The sequence below is a fragment of the Sciurus carolinensis genome, chromosome 11 (genome assembly GCF_902686445.1).
Source record: "Sciurus carolinensis chromosome 11, mSciCar1.2, whole genome shotgun sequence".
Classification (NCBI taxonomy): domain Eukaryota; kingdom Metazoa; phylum Chordata; class Mammalia; order Rodentia; family Sciuridae; genus Sciurus; species Sciurus carolinensis.
Window position 1 is genome coordinate 79,035,103 of NC_062223.1, and position 27,310 is coordinate 79,062,412.

Here is a 27,310-nt window from a genome sequence, read left to right on the forward strand (position 1 = left end):
CCCTGGGAAGCAGCCACCGGGAACTCACCGGGCGGGCCAATTGGGGTGGTGCCTGCTCTGCACACCAGGCTCCTGCCATCGCTTGCGTCAGCCTTGGCTGGAGCTGGGCAGGGCAACGGTCGAGATGTGGAGATTTCTGGCAGGGTGCAGCTCCAGCGGGTGGACCTTAATACTAACCCGATTCTGGACTGGAGCAGGTGTCCCGATTGGGGCAGGAGTTGCGGGGAGCTGCAGACCAGGTCATGCTAGCACCCAAGGCTTGCTAGACTCCAAGTGGGTGGGCGCCCGTAGGCCTGCGCGACCAGTCAGTCGTCGGCACGGGCCAAAGAACTTGTAAGGGTAGACTCCCAGGAAGCCAAGAGGCTTAGGAAGGCAGCAGGGGGCAGGCTGCAGGTGGAAGGGATGGCCCAAAGGAGATTCTGGAACGTTTCTGGACCCCAAAGTCCCTCTTAAACGTGTTCTTAATGAAGTCTTTACAAATTATTTAAAGCAAACCTGAAAATGGGTTAAAGTAACTAACTTCTTTACAACCATTACCCAGCTCGGTCACATCAGAGTATTTTGCTCTACAGTTTGAGGATATACAATGCTTCAGAATCCGAAACTCTGAGCAACAATAGGATGCCTCAAGTGGCAAAAGTCCACACCTTAGCTCATCAGAGGGGTTGCAGTCAAAATGTAGATGCACTAAAAATTTTGCATAAAATGACCCTCAGGTTTATATGTACAAGGTATATATGACATACAAAGGAATTTTAGGTTTAGACTTGGGTCCTGGATGAGTACTTCATTGTGTATATGCAATCTTCCAAAATCTGAAATCTATAACACTTATGAACTCAGGGGCATTTGATCACTTAGCCACATTCCCAGCCCTATTTTGTATTTTATTTAGCAACAGGGTCTCACAGAGTTGCATAGCACCTCCCTTTTGCTGAGACTGGCTTTGAACTGGTGATCCTCCCGCCTCAGCCTCCCCAGCTGCTGGGATTACAGGTGGTGCCACTACACACGGCAGCTAAGCTTTGTTAAGAGACAAAGTATTAGATACACCCATGAAGGTCTCTGTGGAAGTCTTCTTAATTCCACTCTTTTCTTTCCCTATAGATCACTATCTTTCTTTTGTTTGTTTTTGTGATACCATTGAGTTACATCCCCAGCCCTAGGTTGTTATCTTGAATTTGGAGTTAATGAATTCTATGTGTGTTTTTAAAATCGGTGTTGTTTTGCATATTTTAAACTTTATATAAATGGTATCCTACTGTGGCTATTTTGTTTTTTTCTCAATGTATTTTGAGAGTCATTCATTATAACTGGTGTATAGTGTTGCATTTTTTTATTATACTCCAGTTCATTTAAATATAATTCTGTTCAATAAGAAATCATGTGATAAATATTCTTATACATGTCTCTTCATATATAGGCATGAGAATTTTTTAGAATTTATCCCTAAGAGTCTATTCATTGAATCATGCAGAATGCACATCTTCACCATTGACAGACATTACTCTCCAAGGAGAGCACATATCAATTTACATTCCCATCAGCAATATTGAAAGTTCATGTTGTTCCACCTGGTTGCCAAATTTGATTAATCTTAAGTTTCCTTATTAACTAAATTCGAACTTTATCCCTTCCACTTGCTCTCTCCTTTCCTAATATGAATTATGTTGCCTCTTAGGGCCTTGGTTGTCTTAATGGTAAAATGAGAATAGTGATTGCTAGGTGACAGACACCTTTTATTGCTAGTTGACTGTGTGAATTAAATGAAATAATGCATATAAAAATGTTTACTCAAATGCCTGCCTGCAGTTTAACAACCCTTCCATAAATAGTTGTAGTAATAATAGAAATAATAATAAATGGCCAATGTGTCTCAAGTTCTCACTATTTGTTCAGGCATTGTTTTACTCTTAACTGTAAGCTTTAAAGGAAGTATAAATATTATCTTAAATTTTTAGGTGAAAGAGCAAAGGTCAAACAAATTGCTCAGAGTCTTAGAGATAATAAGAGGCAAATCCCAGGTGTGTCATTGGACTTCATGCAGATATGGAGAATCACAGAAAGAGACTGGTTAATCAATTGATTTATACCGGTTAGTCAATTGATTGACCTATTTACCTATCTGACATCAAAGTCTGTGCTACCCTGTAACCAGTAATCATTATTTTATTTGGGTAAGACAATGTAGAGGAGAGGAAGGAGGAGGGGGAGTAGAAAGCTGACCCACTTTGTGTCTGGCTCTGTGCTAGGCACTAGGGACAAACTGGGGACCAAGATGCATTGCTAGTGCTGAAGCTGTCCAGAATCTGGTTCAGTATTTCTCAAGATGTGGTTCTTGGACCACTTGACTCACAATGAACCAAGCTATTTACTCAGTATGAAGACTCCATCAGGGCTCTAGAGATTCTTCCTCTTCAGGTTTGCAGTGGAACATAACAAGCAGCTATTCTGATGTGAAGTTTGAGAGCCACTGATCCTGCTGCTGAGAAAGAGGAGTAAACAGATGATCAGAGGCAGAGTGATAGGAGTTGCAATGGGAGATGGGGAAAGAGATTCTGGAATAAGCCTGGTCTGAGCAGAGACCTAAAAGATCAGAAAAAGTTAGTGATTGGGGCAGAAAGGAAAGAGGACTTCCAAGCTGAAAGAACAATGTTCACAAAAGCTCAGGATCAAGAGAAGCAACTGTCATAGGGAATAGAAAGTATTTTAGGAATATGGTAGCAAGGTCTAAGAGGTGGGCAGGACCAAGTCAAAGACTCTTGCTGGTTGAGTCAGTGAGTTTGGGCCTATGGTAATGGAAAATCACTGAAAATAATTTGTTTACTTGGAGGGGGACAGTGATAGTTTTGAGTTGAAGAAAGAGTCCTTTGGCAGCCACAGTACAAAAAAGAGGTTGTGAGATGGGAAGGGCAAGACTTTCCTCAGGGCCATCAGTTAGAGCACAGGCCATGAAGACCTGGACTGACACAGTGGCTGTGGGAGAAAGAGGGAAGTGGACAGAAGAAACCACAGGTGTTGATAACTGATCTGATGTGCCTGGATGGGGAGAAGGAGGAGTCAAGTAACGTTAGCAAACTGGGTCAATGGTTGTACATTTCACCATAGTAAAGAAACTACTGAAAGAGAAACTAGTCTGGAGGGAAAATGATAAAATCACTTTAGAACATATTGAATTTGAAATATCCAAGCAGAGGTATTCAGAAGATAACTGGAAAGGCAGGTCTGTGGGAGATCCCGTCAGTTTCCCCCCTACTTCTTTCCTAACAGAAGTCAGTTTTGGCTTAGATGGCCATATGCCCAGTGAAAATAGTCACTCTCCTAGACTCTCTTGCCAGTCTTCCCAGACTCTACGGTTGCTCCTCAGAACCCTCTTCTGACCAAAGGGCTCTAAATGGATATCACTGGGTAGAGATTCTGGAGGGACTATTGTTTTTCTGATAACAACAAACAGGCCCAGCTGGCGTTATTTTTTTACCCTTGCCCTTTTCCCTTCCTCCTGCCTAAACAGGATTGGGATGCTTGGGACAAGAATGAGCCATGGTGTGACCATGAGGATGAAGACCACATGCTAAGAATAGAAAGACAGGATTCTGGCATTGTGCTGCTGAGTCGTGGTCCTGGCTGTCTACCACCTGAGAAAAACAAAATCCTTATCTGGTTAAGGTACTGGAACTGGTTTTCTGTCACCTGTAGCAAAACATGATCCTAATTGATTCAAGAGCTAAAGCTCTGGAGATCTGGGTTAGAGGCAGAGATTCAGGTCATCTAGAGGGTAATGACAGCCCTGGGGTGAATAGGAGAGAACCAGGCACCCCAACAGGCGCACGTGTAAATGACTTTCATGAGTTACAGGACAGAGAGAGCTCTGTAGGCCATGTTGAAAGGAGTTTCTGTTCCAGGGGCAATGTCCTTAGATGACTTTATCGTTGATAACCTTCCATAACCTCATTCAAAACAAAACAATCAATTTCGGGCTATTTAGTGAATACTCAATCCCCATGAAATTTATTTTGTAACAACTTTCCAGGTGTTTAAGCAAGGGCTGGTGACTCTTGTCAAACGTGTGGTGTCACCTCCCAGGGTGGTGTGTCTTGGGCTCCGGAGCTAACCTGGTAAACCTCAGCCCTCCTGTTTCCCACAAAACAAGGAAACTTGGTTCTCTCCAGGAGGGCTAGTGCCAGGCCTGCCCAAGATCTGCATTGCAATTTAACCTGTCTGTTTTTGCCTTTGCCAAGATTATTTGCCACAACCTCCTAGTGGATTTGCCTGATCTCTCTTTTCCTTATCCTGCCCCACTTAAAAAAAAAAAAAAAACAAAACCCTAAACCCCCAAACCTATTTTCCCTCACATGTGGATTTGGACATTTTATTTCCTTCCTTGAACACTCCTGCTGTCACTGGATAAACCCCAAAGGTCTCAGTACAGCACATGAGGCCCCAACCTTTCCGTCCTCAGTTGGAGAGTTGTGCTTACCCCTCCCCCATCTCCGAGCACAAGTTCAGCTGCTCTGAATGTCTCATTCTGCCCATCTTTCTCCTGCTCTTTCAAGTCCTTGCAGGTTGTTTTTCTGCCCAGAAACGCTTTCTCCACTTCATGCCCTGACCAACTACCCCATCCACCACTGCCACCAGATTAATTTTCTGATCTTTCCAATGGCTGGGAATAGCTAGAAAGCCATCTCCTCCTTCTCCCTCAACTCTGTCTCCAAGGTTCTCTCCAAATCCTATTGACTCTTCCTGCTAATCACCTGTAAATTTGCCCTTCCTCTTCATCAATACTGCTCCTCACAGGATCGCTGTAACAGTCCTCGGAAAGCCTCCAGTTCAATCATTCCGTCATCCCTTCTGCAAACTCACCTGTGTCCTCACTTGCTCAAAAAACCTTTACTCTCCTAATGCTACTGTCCCTGCAGACTCCTCAAGCCTCATTCTTACACTCCAGGTGTTGGCCCTTCAGTTCTCCCTGCTCAGCACATCCCCCTTTCTCTGGGCTCCTGCAAGGCCAGCCTGGCATAGGAGATATGAATAGGACATTGGCACCGCACTGCCTGGATTCTTAACCGTGGGTGAAATTTCTAACTCATTCCATCCATTTATTATTTGTAAATGAGGATTAAAGATAGTACTGAATTCATAGGACTGTTAGAAAGATGTCAAAAGATAATTCTAACGGCAGGGCAGTGCCAGGAAGAGTAAATACTAATGTTAGCCGTTATAATTGTCAGTCCATTTTGACCCTTGAGATGTATCTGTTCTGTCCTCTTCCATTACCTAGAATAATTTCTAACATGTAGTTGGAGGTTGTTAAATAATTTTAATAAATAAAATTAGAAAATGAATTTGCTAAGCTTGCTTGGTGAGTTGTTTTGTCCTATTTCATTTTGCCAGGTAAATTATCAGCAGGTTCAAAAACAGGAGCTATGTTCTTCCATTCTGTATTCCCAACACTAGGCTTAAGTCTTGGTCTGTAGAAGATGTCCAATTCATTTGGCTGATTCTTATGTGAACTGACTTTTACTTATTCAAATTTTGTAAAAGTGTTGAGGGGCTTCCAAAACCATGCCCAGAGTTAAGAAAGGTCAAGAAATATGGGCTAATGGTACAGTGGATAATGTGTTTGATCATGGATCAGAAAAAAGGTCAAGAAGAAACTTGTAGATCATAAGATTATTTAACCTATGATGAGTGTGCACATTTGGTTTTTGTGGCTTTAGATTTTCCTTTGCAGTTGTGACATGGCACAACATATCATGTGGAAAAATGGTTTATAGGTTGGAGTTCTTTTGTCATTTTGGGAACTAATAAAAATAGTTTTCAATAGGAATCTGGTTGAAAGCTTTCAAAATTTGGGTTCTTGTTTGTTAGTTGAAAAATAAGTACAGATGCTCCTTGACATTCTAAATTGAGAATACCATAAGTGAAAAAATGCATTTAATATCCCTAATCTACCAAACATCCTAGCTCAGCCTGTGCTCAGAACACTTACATTAGCCTACACCTGGGCAAATAATCAAAACAAAGCCTACTTTGTAATAAGGTGCTGAATATCTCATGGAATTTATTGAATACTGTATGAAATTGAAAAACAGAATGGTTGTATGGGTACTATTCACACTATGGTAAAATCAAACCACTGTAAGTTGGGAACCACCTATATAGACACTGGAAATGCCTAAATATTGGGATAGTAAAATAGATACAACATAATAAAGTACACTATGGTATAACTTTAAAAATGAATATGATAGATCAATTAATGATATTCATGAGGATTTTTTGTGATTTAACTGATGATTTAAGGGGGGCATTTTGATTGATATGAAAATAGAGTCAACTATGACAGAAGAAAAAAATCTAATGCATGCGCCATCCAAACAAATAGCAAAGTAAAAGAAGAAATGTGTGATGCGAGTCTACATTTTGTCAGTAAAATAGATGAAGTTACTAGCTCTTCTCAGCTGTGTTCAATATATTATACATAATACCTTTTTAATCAATGCATAGAATAAAGAGTCTAGTCAAAAGGATCTTTGCACATTTTCATCACTTGGCTTCTAGGTTAATAGTATTTTCTGGTTTCCTCCTGTTACATAGGCCATACCTTATTTATTTATTTATTTGTTCTAATGAGTTATATATGACAGTAGAATGCATTTTGACACATCATACATAAATGGAGTATAACTTCTTGTTCTTCTGGTTATACATGATGTAAAATCACACCAGTCGTGTAGTCATATATGCACATAGGGTAATAATGTCTGATTCATTCCACTGTCCTTCCTACCAGCAAACCACCTCCCCTTCTCTCCCCTCCTCTCCCCTCTTCCTAGTCCAAAGTACTTCTCTTCTTCCCTAGTCACCCCCTATTGTGAATTAGCATCATATATCAGAGAAAACATTCAGTCTTTGGTTTTTGGATGAGTTTATTTTGCTTAGCATGATATTCTCCAGCTCCATTCATTTACCAGAAAATGCCATAATTTCATTCTTCTTTAAGGCTGAGTAATACTCCATTGTGTATCCATGCCCATCTGTTGAAGGGCACATATGTTGGTTCCATAGTTTAGCTATTGTGAATCAAGTTGCTATAAACACTGATGTGGCTGTGTCACTGTATAATGTTGATTTTAAGTCCTTTGGGTATAAACCAAGGAGTGGGATAGCTGGGTCAAATGGTGGTTCCATTCCAGGTTTTCTAAGGAACCTCAATACTGCTTTTCATAATGGTTGCACCAATTTGCAACTCCACCAGCAATGTATGAATGTACCTTTTTCATGAGGATTTTTAATGGCATAAGAAATGCTTACGAGTGCTGGGTTTGTGGTTCAGTGGTAGAGCACTTGCCTAGCACTTGTGAGGCACTGGGTTTGATCCAGAGCACCTCATTAAATAAATAAATAAATAAATAAATAAATACTTGTGAAGGAATGTGAAATTTAAGGGTATTAGATCTGTTATGTAAAAAAATATATAGACAAAGTACTGTGAGAAAAATGTACTTAAACATTGACAATGGTTATTGCCAGTTGGTGAGATTCTGAGTGGTTTCTCTTTTTTTCCATTTTCTTGTTCTAAATTTTCCAAGATGAAACTTCAATTTTTAAAGATCTGACTCTATTAAGATATAATTTAAGGGCTGGGGAGATAGCTCAGTTGGTAGAGTGCTTACCTCGCAAGCACAAGATCCTGAGTTTGATCCCCAGTACATATATATATAAATAATTTATATACCACACAGTTCAGTCATTTAGAGTGTACAATTCCATGTTTTTTTTCCTTTTTTCACATTCAGAGTTATGCAACCATTACTACAACTTAATTTTAGATCACTTCATCATCCCCAAAAGATACCTGAACCCATTAGCAGTCATTACCTATTCCTGCTCCCCTTCTCAGTCCTAAGCAACCACTGATTTATCTTCTGTTTCTATAGATTTGTCTATTCTGGATATTTCAAAAAAATGGAGTCATAATATGTGCCCTTTAGTGTCTGACTTCTTTGACATAGCATAAGATTTTCAAGGCTTATCCATCTGTATCATGTATGCATATTTCATTTCTTTTTATTACAGAGAAATCATTCATTTCAAAGATATACCACACTCTAACCCACCCATCAGTTGATGGACACTGGCTTGTTTCCAATTCTTGGCTATTGTGAATAATGCTGCCGTGAACATTCTTGTTCAAATTTTTTGTAGGCTTATGTTTTAAATTCTCCTGGTATATATCTAGGTGTATAGAATTGCCAAGACATATGATAAGTTAGTTTAGCCTTTTGAGGAACTTAAAAGTGTTTTCAAAGCAGTTAGCCATTTTACACACCAGTGATATATGAGGGTTCCAATTTTTCTACAGCCTTGCCATTATTTGTTATCATCTTTGTTTTTGATTATAGCATCCTATGTGATATCTCTTTTTTTTTCTTAAGAAACTGCTGTTTATTTTCCATAACCTTATTTCCATTTTGCTTAATAAGTTTCTGCAGAACAGCTCAAGACTACTCGGTGTTCCTACCCACTCAGTAGCCTGAGCAGTGGGAGCTGCAGACCAGTTTTCAGTGGCCGGCTGGGCACTCCATTCTTTAGTAGGGAACTGCTGGATAGGAACAGAGGGCACTTGCGCACCTTCAGACCAGTCTGCAACCTCAGGTTGAGTAGCAGTGAACTCAGGAGCTGGAGCAGTCCATTCACCCAGAAATTCCTCTTTGGTCACAGTTTTTTCAGCAGCAGCCTGCTCTTCCTTTTCAATCTCTTCAGGATCTCTGTAAAAGTAAGGATCAGGCATGACCTCCCATGGATGTTCATGGGAAATGGTGCCACGCATGCGCAGAACTTCTCAAGCCAGCATCCACCACATCAGACCCACAGAACGAGCTCCCTTATTGTTGCATGGAATGGCAATGTCCACATAGCACAGAGGAGAGTTTGTGTTATGCAGAGCAATGGTAGGCAGATTGACATAAGATGCTTCTGTAAGAGGCGGGTGGTCAGCCCTGGGATCAGTAACCACCAGAAGATGTGACTCCGGGAAGGCTGCCTGGATCTGGTTAGTGAAGGTTCCAGGAGTGAAGCGGCCAGCGATAGGAGTGACACAGTGGCAGCAACAAACTTCAGCACAGCCCGCTGGCCAGTATTCCTAGAGGATATGACACTGACATGGGCAGGGTTTTCGATGGAAACAATGGCACGAGCTGCCAGCAGAAGCTTCTCCCAGGTTCTCTTCAGATTTATAATGTATATGCCATCACTTTTCCTTTTGTAGATATACTGTTCCATCTGGAAATCAAGGTTGGTGCCCACCTAAGTGGGTTCCTGCTGCAAGGAATTTGAGGACATCCTCTTCCTTCATTTGCAGGACATCAAGGGCTCTGGACATTGTGACAGTTTCTCTTTAAGTTATGACAGGAATCAAGAACAACGCCATATGGACCCCTCCCTGGGTAGCGCAGAAAGGCTGATATCTCGTTTTGATTTGGATTTCTCTAAGGGCTAATGATGTTGAATATGTGTTTATTGGTCATTTTTATATCTATGCAGATCCTTTGCCCATTCTTTGAGTTATTTGTGTTTTCATTTTTCAGTTGAGTTCTTCCTATATTTTGATACAAGTCTCTTATCAGGTATAAGATTTGCAAACAATTTCTTCCGTTCTGTGGGTTGTCTTTTTGTTTTCCTGATGCTGTCATTTGCAACAAAAAAGTTTGTAATTCTGATGAAATCCAATTATCTATTTTTCTTTCATTGCTGTGCTTTTGAGTGTTTTATATTTAAAAAATCATTTGCCTAGTCCAAGGTTACAAATATTTTGTAGTTTTAGCTTTTGCATTTTAGGTCTCTGATCTATATTGAGTTGAATTTTGTTGTGGCAGGAAGGGAGGGGTTCTAATTTCATTCTATTGCATGTGGATATCCAGTTGTTTCAGCACCATTTGTTGAAAAGCCGATTCTTTTCCTATTGAATTGTCTTCACACCCTTGTTTAAAACCAGTTTACTATAAATGCAAGGATTTAATGCTGGAGTTTCGAATCTATTCCATTGAACTATATGCCCATTCTTATATCAGTACTGCAATGTCTTAATTATTGCAGTAAGTGTTCATATTGAGAACTTTGTTATTTTTTGTTTGTTTGTTTTCAAGACAGCGTTGTCTATTCTGGGTCCCTTACATTTCCATGCATTGCTTTTATACTCAGTGTGTGTGGTGGGGGGAGATTTTTAGAAAAAGAGAAGAAAGGAAAATAGACATTGCTGAAGGAACTGTGTAATTTACTTTGATTTCTGAGTGATTGTTCTGCAGCACTACTTTTCTCCTGAGTGGGGGAATTTCTCTCAAATTCTGTCCTTGTTATGGCAGTTTTCTATTTGTTTGTTTGTTGCCCACAGTTGATGAACACTGCATGTGTGTGGACTCAGACAAGGTTTATCTCCTGCCTTGAGTCACTTGCTACTCAGGGTTTATTTCCACGGGAACAGGGGTGGGGAGCTTGGACCTCACAAACCCCTATATACTCCAAGCAAAGTATTATCACATTCTATTGTTGTGGTTAATACAGTTGATACACTGTTTTGACTACATATCTCTTCAGCAAAACACTTTTTGAGTACATATTTTTTGCACATTCAGTTTAAGTATACAATTATATATACATTGACTCATTTATAAATTATATACACTTAGAATTAATATATATTAAAATCATACACACAAACATGGTGGCACATGCCTATAATCCCAGCCACTATGAAGGCTGAGGCAGGAGGATCACAGGTTTGAAGCCAGCCTCAGCATCTAATCGAGGCTGTAAGCAACCTGGTGAGACCCTGTTTCAAAATAAAAAATAAAAGGACTAGGGATATTTCTCAGGGGTTAGGTGTCCTTCGGTTCAATCCCTGGCACCAAAAAACAAACAAACAAAAAACATACACAAAATCAATTTTTGGATAATGAGATTTAAAAATGCTTAGAAACAGAAGTCTCCCACACTTCAGTGGCTTTTATTTCTCTCACTGTAAACTGCCTTCTTGGATCTTACTCCTTTACCTCTTTGTGTTCCCAGCATCCAGTCAGTCAGGTCCCAGTAAATAGCAGAAGCTCAATGTCTTCAAAAGAAAAATTTCAGGTGTCCTACTATTTTTTATTAAAACACACTACCTCTATTTGTAGGTTTTGCACCAAGTAAGTAAATGTTCTGCACTTATCATGTTAGGATCACTTTGTGGAGAGGTTGTGTGTTCCTCATCTCTCTGGTCTGGTCTTTTACATATAATTGCACCTCATCTGTTTTATTTAGAAAACAATGATTGTATCATCTTTAATGTATTCTCTTCATTTCATACCTTGTTGGTCAAGCAGAGTCCTGCATGTTACCATCATAAAGAATTGAAAGCAATGTGTCTACTCAGGGTGACATCAAAGGAAGCTCTTGGGTATCAAAGTCAGGGAGGGCTTCAGGGAGCTGGATTTTAAAGGACAGGTAGAGAGTTAGCCAAATGAAGAAAGGAAGGCCATTCCAGCTGACTTCAGAAGCAAAGGCAGGAATATGGGAGGTGAGGGGAGAATTCGATGCAGCTGAACACAAAAGGCACTGGTGAATGGGGACTGAACCCAGAGCCTTATGCATGCTCTCTGCAAGTGTTGCATCATTGACCTACATCCCCACTACTGTTTTTGAATTTTATTTTGAGACCCTGTCTCAAAATAAGTTTCGCATGATGGCCTTGAACTTCAGATTCTCCTGTCTCAGCCTCCCAAGTGGCTGGGATTACAGGCGAGGGCCACCACCTCCAACGCATGGTTTTTCAATAGATCACTCTGGAGTATTTGGGTCTTGAAGTTGGATATAGAGAGGTTGTTAGTTGCCTGGAGAGTAGGGCACAATTACAGATAACCAGAAGGCAGAAACTTCTGCACTTGGAAGCCCAAACTGAAGTTGGTAAACTACTTAAGTGCTTTATCTAGTATGTTCTCTTTAGGATTTTAGCACCTACTTTTTAAATTTTTTTTATTCCTTCTTCTTTTCCTTTCAGTTCCAGAGGTCGTTGCCCTTTCCCTTTGTCCCCATGACACTTTATACCTTTATTAAATAATTACGGCTTATTTCGTGGGAATCACGGGGGCTGGTTAGGGATGCGGTTCCTGGATTTCCATTTGAGGCCTGTGGCTGAAGTTAGAACCTGAGATGCGTCGCCGCACAGGTTTACTCAAGCAGGGACTTGATAGAGAAAGCTTCATCATCTCTGCCCCAATTAAATCAAACCGCCCCCACACAAATACAGGCTCGGACACATCCTGACAGAAAAAAGCCTCCGGGGTATCGGGAACCCCCAACCTAGCGCCACAGGGGGTGTCCAGGCCGGCAGGACAGTTTCGGTCTCCACCTCCCTTCCGGATCACAGAAGAAAAACAGACCATGCCACTGGGCGCCCGCAGGGTGGGCCCTGCGACCGCCACGCCCTCGGTGGGCGTGTCCTCCCTAGGGCAGCCTTAGTGACGGCACAGGCCCCGCCCTCAGGGCGGGGCGCGAGCGCGCGCGCGAGCTGGGCCGGAGCTGGCCTGGGAGCCGCTGATCCGAGCGCAGCTAGGGTGGCGGCGGCGACGCGATGGCTCCGGCTGCTGACCGGGAGGGTTACTGGGGCCCCACGACCTCCACGCTGGACTGGTGCGAGGAGAACTATTTCGTGACCCAGTACATTGCCGAGTTCTGTGAGTGTGGCCTGAGGCGGGGGGCGAGGGAGTAAGGACGCCGGGCTGAGTGGAGACGCCGTGTGGAGAAGGCAGAGGGCGAACCTGGCCGCGAGGGGAGGCACCAGGCCTGGCGGCCGCGGCCGCAGACAAGCAGGGGAGTGGACAGGGGTGTCCGGTGTGTCGAGTGAGGACTGCCCGAGTCTGGTCCGGCTGGCCTTCATATGGGGATAGGAAGGGAAGTGGGTATCCCTGCCCAACCTAAGGGGGACAGCCTGAGAAGCGAGGCTGGGAATGGGACTTCCTACCTGTCCGCGGGGTGGAGACAGGCAGGGGGCAGCTCCAGAAGAGGTCGGGAGAGTGGAGGTCTCTGCTTATAGGAATGAGGGCCCAGGACACCTGCTCTACTGTTGTCACCACCTCCTCAGCAGGAAGGGCACGGGAGAAGGGGACGCTTCCTAGCTTTATCTTTTCCCAAGTCTGTGAAAACTCTAAGGTCTTTCCCGTCCTCTTTCTCGTTTCTAATATGACCCGCTCACTCACCTCCAGAGAACAGTCTTATGATTTCAGAGATCCAACTCGCTCTCCCATATCTTCAGGTACCAGAAATTATCCGCGCTCTGGGTAGGACTATTCAACTATCATCTTGCACCAGAAGTAGAAGGCAGAGAACCTAATCTGTACCTTTCTGCTTGTGCCAGCCTTCCAAGAGCAGGAGGGACCCATCATTGCTTCACTGTGAATCTCACCCGACTTCCTAGGGGTCATCTGAGAACAATGCTTCCACTAAATGCACCTTCTGAGAACTTAAGAAAGAGTCCTTCTCAAGCTGTTGCTCTAACAGGCATTGCTGTCCAGGTCTGGGTTGTTGTTGTTGGTGGTGTGTGTGTGTTTTCCTAGATGGTTATTCCTGCCAGGCTTGGAGAAATCTGCCCCTTTTTCTGTTGTTTATTTTGGTCCAGTTTTAAGAGCACGGGGTTTCATCCTTCTTTCAGGTACCTACCTCTGCAAGGTGCAGAGACTGTTCTTTGGCTGTTACTGCCTTATTTTAATTGGATTCACTTGCTCAGGACATGAAGCAAAACTCTTCTTAGCTAACCTTGTTGAGTCCTTCTCCCAGGCATGTGTGTTAGGCTTTGTAGAAAAGAGGCAAGAGGCCAGGCCTGGTGGCAGGCCTGTAATCCCAGAATCCCAGCAATTTGGGAGACTGAGGTAGAAGGATTGTACGTTCACAACCAGTCTCAATAATTTAGCAAGGCCCTAAGAAAATTAGCAAGACCCTGTCTCAAAAAAAAAAAAAAAAAAAAAAAAAAAAAAAGAGGCAAGAGTTTCATACTAAATGATCCTTTATTCTGTTCTAGTAGTTTACTGTTGAAAAAAAGAAAACAATGTTTTTTGTAGCTTTTGAGACTTTCATACCCATTCCTTTTAGACCATGATTTAGCCTGGGTCATTTTTCCTGAAGTACTAGTTTAATGACTTTTACATAACAATGGAGAAATATGGGCAAAGGGATCATTTGTAGTGCATTTACTTGGCAACTTGAATATAGGCAGAGGAAACATTTTAGCAAGTTGTTGTTAGATTGCTTTGGTGAGTCCATACCTGGTCCAGAGGACCATGGTCACAAGGGAGAGGACTTAAAGCTGAGCTGGAAATGTATGATTTTTTTTTTTTTCCTTTTACTTGGAGATCTTCAAATATTGGATGGGCTCTCATATAAAATAGTTAACTTTCTCAATTTCTCTAGAATTTAGAATTGGGACAATGGATGGAGGAAACTAACATAAGGAATAACTTCAACATAAGGAAAATCTTTCTAATATCATCATGGAACAGGTTGGCTTAAGGGTAAGAGGACTTTCATTAAAGGTGTTAAAGCAGACATTGCTCAACTAACAAATGTGACTATCTGAGGAGGAATTAATTACTAGAGGAAAGGAAACTTCATTGGCCATTAGAACCCTTACAGCCTTATTGGTCTACATAGTATAATGATTGTTAGTTTAGAACCAAGGCTTTGGATTAGAATCAAAAGAGAATACTGGCAGTTGAGTCATGTGAATTATGAGAGAGCAAGATACTAACTAGTATTCTGGCAGAGAGCTCTGAGAAATGGGAAATAGCCAAAGTTCTCAATGTCCTCAGAAGAGGAAACTGAACAGACTGCAGGGGAGGTTTTGACATAGGAATCGTAGGGGTTACAAGAAGAGGATGAGTGAATATGTTGGCAGCCCTTTGCGCATGTACCTCGGGAGAAAATGATCTGAAGGAAGTTGAGGTCAAGTTGTCTTACCACAGCAAGTGGTGGTTGTCTATTATAACTTGAAGTAAGAGAAATGGATCTTTGAAAAATATACTGATTACTAATGTTTAAAATATGTGTTCAAAATAAATAAATGCCATTTTATCATTATATTAATGGCATAGTTATAGTTATCTGTGTTTGCCTTGTGCCACAACTCGCTAAGCACTTCATATAATTTCTCTTTTGATCTTTACAATAATTTCAAAAAGGAGGTATTTTTGTCTCTTTCACAGTTTAGAAAATTGAATCTCTGAGAACTAATTTATATACAGTCACAATAAATGGCGTAGAGATAGTATTCATACTGAGGTCTGCCTTTAAAACTGTTATGCTGTATTGCTTCCCCCATCATAATTTCGATCACACATCCAAGGGGGAGAGGACAGACAAGAAATCCTATACTATCACAAAAGATAAATTGAATAGCGATTCAAGTTATTCAGGTATCTTTCAACTATTCAACTGTGTTTCAGCATTAGGGTATATATTTTTGGGTTATAATGATGAGTTTGGGCAATTGCATGTTCAGATATGGTTCTTAGTCACTTTCAGCACCTGAAAAACTATCTTTTTAGCATGACTCAACATCAATTCAAATTCTTTTCATTTAAGCAGATTATAAGAACCTGGGGAAAGGGAGCTGTCTCTGTGAAATAAGAAGACAGTTGATGCCAGAACTTAGAGGTATAGGCAGTCCTCATTTTGTGTGGTAGTGTGGGACCATATAAATAACCATGCACAATAAAACCAGACAAAGCAATCTTTGTAATCAATATGAAAAGTTAGAATTATTCTGTAACCTTTAAATTTTTTTTTGTAAAATTTTGTAAACCCTCTTACTGTTGGTTATAAATATGTAGGGGAATGAAAAGAGTAAAACTAATATTTACTTTGAACACTGTAACTTAAATAATTGAAAACATCAGGTATTAAAGTGTTTTATTTCTTTGTAAAATAGCTTATCAGGAGTAGTAGTTTATACAGTGCTTGTCTGCTCCTCACACAACTTATGGCTTGGAATAAGTATCTTTGCTGTGCCTCAGTGAATCCTTTCTTAATTTAAATTGGCTTTCAACATTTTATTCTTTGCACTTTGAATATTATTAACTATCTCCATGAGTTCCTTTAGTTTGAAGGTTTTGCTACTTTCACTTCTTCTGGGACATCTTCATCCTTTTCACAACTGTTGTGTTCATTTATGTTGTTAGCCTTTAAGTTTCTCAGGCTGCTTATCTAGTGACATGTGTTAGCAGTATCAACATTTCCATGGTTAGCTATTTCTTCTGTAACTCTGTTTATGTTTATTAGAAATTTCACACACTTTGGGTTTCTCTGCTACTCTTTCATCATTGTTGGCTCTTTGTTTTATTCTTTTCTATAAAATATAAGTTTATTGCCAAGAGACAGGAGGCAAGTTGACTAATTTGTCTCTGTACATGAACTAAATAAGAGATCCACAGTGATTAATTAGCAGCAGACTTTGAAAGAAGTGACTTGGTCACTGATCATAATGTTCTTTTAGTGTTTATGTAATAATTTATGGAATAAAGATCTAGCAGCAAAGTTTGTACTATATTGAATTACTCACAGTTACTAAACAGTGATAATTGAAATTTAAATTGTTTTGTTGGGAGATGGACATTATTTAACTAAAGTCTGGTAACTGAAATCTGTGCCCATTGAAACCCTACACAGTAAAGATTGCCTATGTATTAAAAATCTTCAGAACATTCCTATTAAGTAGGTTAATGCTATATCCCCCACCCCCCACTTTTTGGGCTTCTAGGAACTGAACCCACTGTAGCTTACTCTACCACTGAGCTACATCCCCAACCTTTTATTTTGAGATAGGGTCTTGATAAGTTGCCAGGGCTAGTCTCAAACTTGACATCTGCCTGTTCATCCTCCTGAGTAACTGGAATTATAGGTGTACAACACTGCTTCTGGCTGTTAGCCTATTTTAAGGAAGAGGAAATTGAGTCTCAGAGAAGTTAAATAACCTGCTTAGTGTCGTACAGTGGCAGAAATGGTATTCAAATTTAGGTCTCACAAGTCTTTCTACCAGGACAAACAGTCTTTCCAAAGTGGAATTTCAAGTGCTATTGACTTAATGAAAGAAATATTACCTAAAAGTAGGTAAAGGAGAATTCCAATTACCTGGTTAAAATTATTTAGAATGTTTCATTTGCCTTTCCCAAGCTCACACCAAACCAGTTTTTAGACTCAGGTCTGTAGTTAGCAATTAGAGATAGTAGGCACTTGAAGATGGAATGTATTTTGAAGTCTAATCTTTCCTTAGCATTTATCTAGATCTTCCAAAATATTAGCTAGGAAGAACTGTCGTTTGTTAGCATATGTTGGGAAAAAATTGATTTAAAAAAATGGAGCAGTAATTGGCATGTGGGTAAATAAAAATAATAGAATGATTACTCAAATGGCAATTTGCAGAACTTCACTGAGATGGGATACATAGAATAATGGACATGAAAGTCTTTCCCAGTACATTATTTTAGGTTAAAATTTTAGGTTATTTCTTTGGTTTTTGAGTTTTGTCCTTTTCCTTTGCTAGGTGTTTCCTAGTCAGTAGGGAAACTTAATGTGAAGAGTTTTAGGTATTGCAGAAGAGCAAAGGCATGGAGAAACATTTTAGAACCCAGCAAAATGATACAGCTCACTAGAGATAACAAAAGTGATTTATGGTGGCACAAAAATCGTAGATGTTTTACTGTGGGACAAGTATAACAGAAAGGTTGCTGCCCTTCAAGTCAGAATCAAATTCCCTACCTGGACTTTGCTCCATTTAAGGCTTGTGACTTTGGGCAAATCACTTAATTGTACTCTGTATCAGTTTTCTATAAAAGGAGAATGTTTTTTCCCCTTTCTGTTGCTGAGGATTGAAACCAGGGCCTCAGGCATACTAGACAAGTGCTGCACCACAGAACTGTATCCCTAGCCCTTGATTGATTTTTAAGTGAAACTTTTCACACATACAACAAAGTTGGAAGAATTCTGCAGTGAATGTTCATTTACTCACTATCTAGATTATACTATTAAGATTTTGTTGTAGTTGTTTTATCTTGTACCTATTAATCTATCCATTCCTGTCTCTGTCCATCAATTTATTTTTGACACACGTCAAAGTAAATTGCAGACATCTGTATTCTTTCCCTAAATTTATCAGCGTTCATATCATTAACTAAAGTTCAGTTCTTTATGTTCTTTTCTTTTGGTATAAAATTTACATTCAATGTAATGCACAAATCTTAAGTTTTTATTTGCTGAATTTTGAGAAATGTGTACACCTGTGTAACTGAACCTCTATCAAGATATGATACTTTGGGCTGGGGGTACAGCTCAGTGGTAGAGCACATGCTTAGCATGCTCAAAGTCCTGGATTTAGTCTCTAGCAGTAAAAAAATAAATAAATAATTTTTAAAAATAAAAAAATGTAAACTTGCTATTAATCAGGAATATTCCTCATTCCTCTTTTCTGTTAATTCTCACCTTCCCTTTCCCCTTCCCCTTCCTCTCCAGTATAACAGTTGTTTTCTGAAAATTTCCTCTACAGTAGATTAGATTCACCTGTTCTAGACTGCATATAGGTGGAATCATCTTATTATTTTCTATTTGGTATAAGGCTTGTTTCAGAAGATTGTTTTTGAGATCCATCTGTGTTGCTATTTGATAGTATTCCATTGTATAAATCTAAAACAGTTTGATAATCCATTTTCCTGTTGATGGAAGGTCACCTGACTTCAGGTTTTGGCAATTTTATAAACAGAACTGCTATGAAAGTTTTTGAACAAGTCTTTTTGTGGATATATATGTTCATTTCTCATAGGTAATGCCTGGGATTATGATAATTGGATCATAGGGTAGGTGTATTAGAAAAGGCCAAAGTGGTTGTATGGTTTTACACTCACAGCATTTGATCCACACCCTTGACAACACTTGATGTCAGTTGTTTTAATTTTGACCATTCTGGTGGATGTGTAATTATATCTCATCGTGGTATGTAGTTTATTCTTAATTCTTCAGTCTTTCTTCCTCCCTTTTCTTGCCCTACATTGTCTTCTTGTCAGAATAGCCTATTTATGTGTACATTATTACCCTGTGCCCCTTTCAGTGTTTGTATTGTTCTCATGAGAGATTTAATAAACTTTTTTAAAAAATCATGAAGTTTGGGGTAGTTATTCAACAATAAATAACTGAAAACAGTGTCTTGAGTTTTAAGCAATTTTGATTTCCTGTTGTATAAACTCTGGGTACACCAAATTACACTATACCTTTTAGTCTTGGAAGATGAGGCTTTAAAAATAATAATAATAAAAAAATTTATTACTTTTATAGACCCTTCCATCTGAAAATTTAAGGAATTTTACAAGCTTCTTCTGTTTTTTTTTTTTTTTTTGGGGGGGGGTGGTACTGGGGGTTGAATCCAGGGGCACTTTACCACTGGGTACATCCCTGGTCCTTTTTAGTTTTTGTTTTTTGAGACAGTCTTGTTACGTTGCTGAGGCTAACCTCAGCCTCCTGAGTCACTGGGATTACAGGTGTGTACCACTATTCCCAGCAAACATCTTTTCACTTATCCTTATAATGTACTCATAAGGCTCAAAAGAGTTATTTTATTCAGTGAAAACAAAGAAGTACCTTAAGGTTGAAGTAATTTTGTTGCAGAGCTGGGAAAAAAAATCTTTGATCATGTATATGGACTCTTGCACTTATACATGTTCTTTAATTTTTCATAGTAAGTGACTTTTTTGTTGTTGCTCTTGTTATTACTAGGGATTAAACCCAGAAGCACTTTACCACTGAGCTTTATATTCCCAGCCCTTTTTACTTTTTATTTTAAGGCAGGGTCTCAGTAAGTTGCTTAGAGTCTGACTGAGTTGCTAAGGCTGACCTCAAACTTCCAATCCTCCTGCCTTGGCCTCCCAAGCTGCTGGGATTATAGGTGTGTGCCACTGCACCCAGCTTTAGAGCAAGCTGCTTTTAATAGCAAGTGGAATGACTGGATAGAGTCAGAAGACAAAAACCAAACTCCAGAATTATATGTATTAAAATATTAGTATAAAAACTTTTTATGACTTTCATTATTTATACATACAAAATGATAGTCTAGATAAGATGATGCTCCTAAAATAAAGCCTTACCGTTTCTAGACTACAGTTTTTCCTTTTTTCTCCTCTCTTCTCTTTAAAAAGCGGACATGAGAATAATCTAGCTTTGTCACTTGATAACCTTTTGCTCACTGAAGTTAATTCAATTAGTTTTGTCTTTCCTAAACTATCTCATTGTTGTATGCAGATATTCCCAAATCTGAAAAAAATTTAAATGAAACACTTCTGGTCCCAAGCATTTCAGATAAAGGATACTCAACCTGTGTAATCTTAAACTATTGATCCTTTATTTCTGTGAAATGTCTTCCCTTTTCTGTGGTAGTATTTTCACTTCCAAAGTCTGCTTTTCTGACATTAAAGTAGCCAAAAGTAGCCACTTAGCTTTCTTGGAGTTTGTATTTGTATGGTTCTTCTTTTCTAACCTTTTAATTTTAACTTATTTATGTCATTACATTTATTGTGCTTTTCTTGCAAAATCTGTGGTTGACTTTTTTTTTTTTTTTTGTCCAGACAGTCTGTGCCGCTTAGCTGGCCTATATCATCTATTTTTAGATAATATAATGTCAGTATGATTGGGTTATTGTCTTACTATTTATCTTATATTTTTTCCATCTCTTCTTTGTCTTTTTCCGTCACTCTTCTCTGGCCTTCTTTTAAGTTAATTTAGAAGTGTGTGTATGCAGCTAGTGTTTTGATTTTTTTCCAGTACTGGGGTTTGAACCTAGGGTCTTATGCATGTGCCCTCCCACTGAGCTACATCTCCAGTTCTTTTATTTTTTATTTTAAGACAGGATCTTACTAAGTTACAGGGCTGGCCTCAAATTTGCTATCCTCCTGCCTCAGGCTCCTGGGTAGCTGGAATTACAGGTATGCACCAACTCACCTGGCTGCATCTAATGTTTCATTTCATCTTGTCTAGTATATTCTCTGCTACCTCTCTCTTATTGTATATATTTTAAATTTACTATATATTATATTTACTATATTAAATTTACTATATATTTTAAATTTACTATAGTCTATTTTCAAATAATTATACTATTTCATTTCTAGAACCTGAAATAGTATACCTGAACTTATAGTTTTACTAGTGATAAATTTTGTCAGTTGTTTGAAATACCTTTGTTTTACCTCTGAAGCATCTTTTTGCTGGGTGTAGAATTCTTGTTGGACAGTCATTTTCTCTCAGCACTTAAAAACTTGCTCAATTGTCTCTTCTTGCAGCTTTTGTTTGTTTGGAAATTCATCATTTTTAATTATCTTTTACTCCCTTGCCTTTTTTTCTGTGCTCTTAAGATTTTATCTTTATCTTTGGTTTTGAGTAGTTCTATTGTGATGTTCATTGGTGACAGGGTAGTAGTATATACATGAATATCTCCCTTAAATTTTCTTAATCTTTGATCTCTGGACTGATTTTTATTAAAGAAATCAATCTGGAAGATTATAAGTAGGCTGTCTTCATTATTTATCCTACTTTGTTTTCTGTTTCCTCTTTTTTTCTGATACTTCAGTTATACATATATTAGTATGTGTTAAATAGTCTGGTATTATCAAATCTGTCATTTTGTTCCCTCCCCCCTCACCTTATATCAGTGTGCTTAAGTTTGTATATTATCTGTTTCCTTGGGTTCAAGTTCATGGATCTTCTTTATTCTTCTTCTTTTTTTTTTTTTTTTACTAGGGATTGAACCCAGGATTGCATAACCACGGAGCCCCATACCTCACCCTTTTTTATTTTGAGACAGGGTCTTGCTAAGTTGTTTAGGGCCTTGCTAAGTTGCCGAGGCTAACTTTGAACTTGTGATCCTCCTGCCTCAGCCTCCAAAGCACTGGGATTACGGGCATTTGTCACCATGCCCAGACATGGATCTTTTTCTTCTGAAGTGTCTAATCTGGTAAGCACATGCAGTAAAATTTTCATTTTAGATACTGTATTATTAAACTCTAGAAGTTTAATTTTTTTTGTTTATATTTTTCTCTGTGTTGTATTCATGTTTTCCTTTAAAGCCATGAACATATTGATAAGAGGTTTTTAAAAATCATTATCTGTTAATTCCACCCTTTCACTCATTTCAAAATCTGATTTTTTTTCTTCTGGAAGTGGTTTACACTTTCCCGATTCTTTGCATGTAGTTTACAGTGAAAAGAATAGTTGTGGTACACTTCAAAATTTTTTTTCTGAATCATTTCAAAGTAAATTGCCAACATAATCTTCTGTTACACTTAATACTTTATTATATATTTTCTTCAAACAAGAATATTGTCCTAGTGGGCTGGGGATATAGCTCAGTTGGTAGAATACTTGCCTCGCATGTACTGGGTTCAATCCCCAGCACCACAAACAAAAAAAACAAAAACAAACAAAAAAAAAGAATATTGTCCTATATAACCACAATACAATCATTAAGATCAGGAAATGAACACTGATTGTATTATTACCACCTATCTTAAAATTCCATTTAACTTTTCCTAAGGATTACATTATACATCTTTAATTTTTATAGTCTACTCATGGACCGCTTCATGAAAAATATAGAAACTTGCAGGAAAAGGCAACAGTATATATCCTATCAACCTTGTTCTTAATGCTATGGTTGTTATATCTATATGTGTTATAAACTTCAAAACATTTATATAATAAAAGTAAATGTTAGGGACTGGGGTTGTGGCTTAGTGGTAGATACATGCCTAACATGTATGAGGCACTGGGTTTGATCCTTAGCACCACATAAAAATAAATAAAGGTCCATTGGCAACTAAAAAATTTTTTTAAAAAGTAAATGTTATAAATAAGATACAAAGTAATTGTCTTTTGCAGTTTATCAGTTTTAATGCTTTTCACTGTTATCTGAGTATCTGAATTTCTCTCTGGTGTTATCTCCCTTCAGCAGGTTTAACATCTTGTATCTATACATATATTTCATTTTGAAAAACTGGTCAGTATACATCTATTTTGCCTCATTTTGTTCCTCTTCTATTCTTCTGCTTCAGTTTCAGGGTGTTAGAAAGTTTTATATAATTTAATGGTTTCCTTAGGATCTGTTTTTTTTTTGTTGTTTGTTTGTTTTGGTTTCAGGGATTGAACTCAGGGACACTCACCACAGAGCCACATCCTCAGCCCTATTTTGCATTTTATTTAGAGACAGGGTCTCACTGAGTTGCTTAGCACCTCACTTTTGCTGAGGCTGGCTTTGAACTTGCAATCCTCCTTTCTCAACCTCCTGAGCCACTGGAAATACAGGTGTGTGCCACCAGGTCCGGCTGAGTTTTAAATAAAAAAATTTCTCTCTCTTTCTGTACATGTACAGAATGGGTGGTTTTGATTGATCCGTCTCCAAGTTCACTTACTCTTTTTGCATTTGTCTAGTAAGTCCATCTAGTGGACACCATATTTCAGATATTATATTTTTCAGATCTAGAATTTCCTCTTAGTTCTTTTTTTATCATTTCTGTTTTTCTTCAGAGGTTTCTATCTTTTTATTATTGTTATCATATTTTGTTTTAATTCATTGAGGGTAGTTATAAAAACTTAAAATTCTTATTTCCTTTTTTCCAACATCTGGGTGATCTTGTGATCAATCTTAGTTGATATTACCTTTCTCTGGAGAATGTGTTTCATTTTCTTGGTTCTTCATGTGTTGGATATATTTAAGCTTTATTCTGGACATAATGAATGTTAATTTTGGAGATTCTATTTTTAGGTAAGCATTATTTATTTTGTTTATACTGACAGTCATCCTGACTAACTCTATTTGACCTATAAACTTTCTTGGCCAGCATTTCTGATTCTAGCATCTCTTGGCCAGCTTCTCTTCTATCTTTAGCTGAACATCTTTCAGTCTAATAGACACATGTGTGGGTCAGGGTTCAATCAGGGATATTGGGTAGACAGAATTTGGGGATCTCTTCTCTTCTCGTTGCCTTTCAGGATTTTTCCATTCTTTTCAGTAGCTATGTTTTTTCTGGCTTCACTTTTCTGGTTTCCCAAACCAGAAAGCCTGTGGTGTTACTTTTCCCTGCTGCTTCTGTGCTGTCAGCTGCACTTGACCAAAGGCTACAAGTTGTGGAAATGGAAACTTTTTGCACCTAGGTGTACTCCTTATTAAGAATCTGTCTGCTTCTATTTTACTCTCCAGTGCTTCTCAGTAACCTCTTTTTATGTTTTTCAAGATTTTACCATTTTTTCAGAGAGGAAATTAGCAAGTATTATCTTATTACTGGAAGCAGAAGTGTATTTGGTCCTTTGAAATAAATGTTCCATTTGTCTCCCTATTATGTTCATGTTTTCCTTTACATTCTTGATCGTAGTTAGAATAATTGATGTGAAATCTTTTCCAATTTCATCATCACTATCATTTCTGCAAGTTTCTTTTCTTTTCTTGTTTTTTGGTACCTGGGATTGAACCCAGAGCACTTAACTACTGAGCCACATCCCCAGCCCTTTTAATGTTTTATTTTGAGACAAGATTTCACTAAATTGCTTAGGGCCTTGCTAACTTGCTGAGGCCGGCTTTGAACTTGTGGTCCTCCTGCCTCAGCTTCCCAAGCTCTTGGAATTACAGGCATGTGCCACCATGCCTGGCTTTGCAAGTTTCTTTCGACTGATTTTCTTACTTTTTAATTTGTTTGGTAATTTTTGTTTAGATGCCAGAAATTGCAGTCCCACATTGTTGAGTAACTGGATTTTATTATCTTCTTTTGAAGAGTGTTGGACTTTACTCTAGCCAGCTATTAAATTTCTCACCAGTGGATCCTTTCAAGGATTGTTGTAAAGCATATTTTTTGGGTGAGTCTAGAGTTGTTTTTACTTTTTTTACTAGTTTTGTTTCTTTATTAAAACATGGTTTTTCTGGGTTCTCTACTGAATGCTCTAAGTGTTCAATATCATCTCTGTTCTGTGCAGTCATAACTTGAAGATCTCCAGGCCTGTGTGCTATTATAATTGTTCAGTTTAGAGCTCAACTGCAGTTACTTTTTTTCCTCCAGTAGTTTTTTGCTTTTGTTTTGTGTGGGGTTTGAACCCAGGGCCTCATGCATGCTAATCACAAACTTTATCACTGAGCAGTACCCCCAGCCCTTCTCTAATAGTTCTTTTTTCAGCCTAATGAAGTCTTAACTCTGATCATGTGCAATTTAGTGTTCAGCAATAGACTCAAGAGAGGATCCCTTGCAGATTTTCTGAAGCTTTCTCTGTATAGCTACCTCATTTGTATTCTTCCATCCTGTAATTCACTACTGTTTCAAGCTTCTAAATCTAAATCTGCCTCAATTTAGTGAGACTGTTCTGCTATAGATTCCTTTTCAATTTTTGGAAAGTGCCTCATCCAGAAAGCTGAAGTAATAATAGAGTTTAATTTGTTTCCTTTTCTCAGAGGTCACATTTCTCTGCTACCTAGTTGTTCAGTGTCTGTAAAGATACATACACACACACTCACACAATGAACATAATATATACAATGTATGTACATACTCACACATTCGTATATATGTATATGTATATAAATACATTTTGCCCTCTTTTCTACTATTTAATGGAAGAGGGCAAGTCCAGTCTCAGTTAATCTATAATCTCTAGAAGTAAAAGTTCCTCAATTAAGTGTAGTGTTCTTGTATTTGTTAGTTTTAATGTGTATTGGATCAAGCCAGTTGTGATGTTAAAATCTGTACCCACTGACTCATGAGATGGAGTGTGGGAAAGGTGCTTAATTTATCAGACATTAACATGGGCATGGCTATGTTAAAATCTTCCATTGTGGATTTATTTTGCCTATGTGATTGCTTGTCTTTGCTTTTGAAACTGCAATAAGGTGCAAATATATTTAGGATTATGAATTAGTGGTGAATTAGATACTTCTTTTATTTCCTCTGGATAAATACTTAATAGCAGGTCTGTTAGATCATATGGTTCTCTTTTTAGTTTTTTAGGAACACCCATATTATTTTCATTTTGTTTAATTTTTATTTTTACAGACTGCATTTTGATTCATTGTACACAAATGGGGTATAGCTTTTCATATCTATGGTTGTACACAATGTAGATTCACACCATTCATGTAATCATATATGTACATAGTGTTAGATACTTATTTATATAAAGAGTTTTCCTAATGTATTTAGGATTATGATATCTTCCTGGTGAATTAGATATTTATTTTATAACATCAGACAAAATTCTTTTTATTTGATAGTATAATTGCTATACCACTTTTTCTCCATAGTACTGATATATTACAATTTTTCGTTCTTCAACTTTCAGCCTTTCCACATTCTCAAATCTTAGTTGAAATGCTTATAAACAGAAAATAACTAATTTTTATTCTTCTTTGCATCCTTTGTACTTAGCTTGGTAGGTATAATTTATTGGGCAGAGAATATGTGTTTTATGAATTATTTTATTAAAATATTGTGAAATGATATGAGTAAATATAGTTTATGCAAGGAATTGAAGAGATAATTCTTCAGGTGATATATTCAACAGATATTTGTTTAGCATGCTCTGTATGCTAGGCATGTATTTTAAAAGTATCTGGGATTTTTTTAATCAGGTATGAGACACAGACACAGAAATGATTGTCATAAAGGAAGAAGTTTTTTATTACATTTTTTAGACGTTGATACACCTTTATTTTATTCATTCATTTATATCTGGTGCTAAGAATCGAACCCAGTGCCTCACATATGCTAGGCAAGCGCTCTACCACTAAGCCACAACCCCAAACTCAAGAAAGAAGTTTTTATACTCAGTTTCCTAAATAGAGGAGAGATATGACACACCATGCAGGGCCACATGGGGAAGCAAAAAAACACAGCAAATACCTTTATTGTGGTTTCTGCAGGAAGGAATGGGTGAGGGTGGCGTAAGGGTTAGGATTGGCTAGCTTGAGTAATTCCTGTGAGCTGGTGAGCTCACAGATAGATGCTGTCTCTAATTGTCTGGTGCTTGGCCCCGGGGTGATTAAGGTTAGGAGAATAGTAGTTTGGACATAGGAGCTTGTTAAAGGGGTTAGGGAGTATGGTATCTGGATTATTCCATTTCCATATGAAAAATAAAGTCTTTTCCTAAAGTAACCCCACCAGGGTCAGCAAAGCCCAGATATCGAAGCATCAAATACTGAAACCAAAAAATGTGGTTATTTACAGCATTGTTCCAGGTCTTGTGATGTGGCAGTGAAGAAAACAAGCAAGAT

At 38.4% G+C, this 27,310-nt stretch overlaps 1 protein-coding gene and 1 pseudogene across 1 annotated transcript in view; one reads left to right on the forward strand and one right to left on the reverse strand.

The window, feature by feature from the left end:
• Window positions 1-240: 240 nt before the first annotated feature.
• LOC124959603 (40S ribosomal protein SA-like) lies at window positions 241-9,385 on the reverse strand (annotated as a pseudogene).
• Window positions 9,386-12,541: 3,156 nt separating this feature from the next.
• The window catches only part of Acer3 (alkaline ceramidase 3), a 164,925-nt gene continuing 150,156 nt past the window's right edge, over window positions 12,542-27,310 (forward strand). Inside the window, exon 1 of the mRNA XM_047515803.1 lies at window positions 12,542-12,713. Within this exon, the coding sequence (XP_047371759.1) occupies window positions 12,611-12,713 (103 nt within the window). The 5' untranslated portion in view covers window positions 12,542-12,610. The remainder of the gene's footprint in view (window positions 12,714-27,310) is intronic.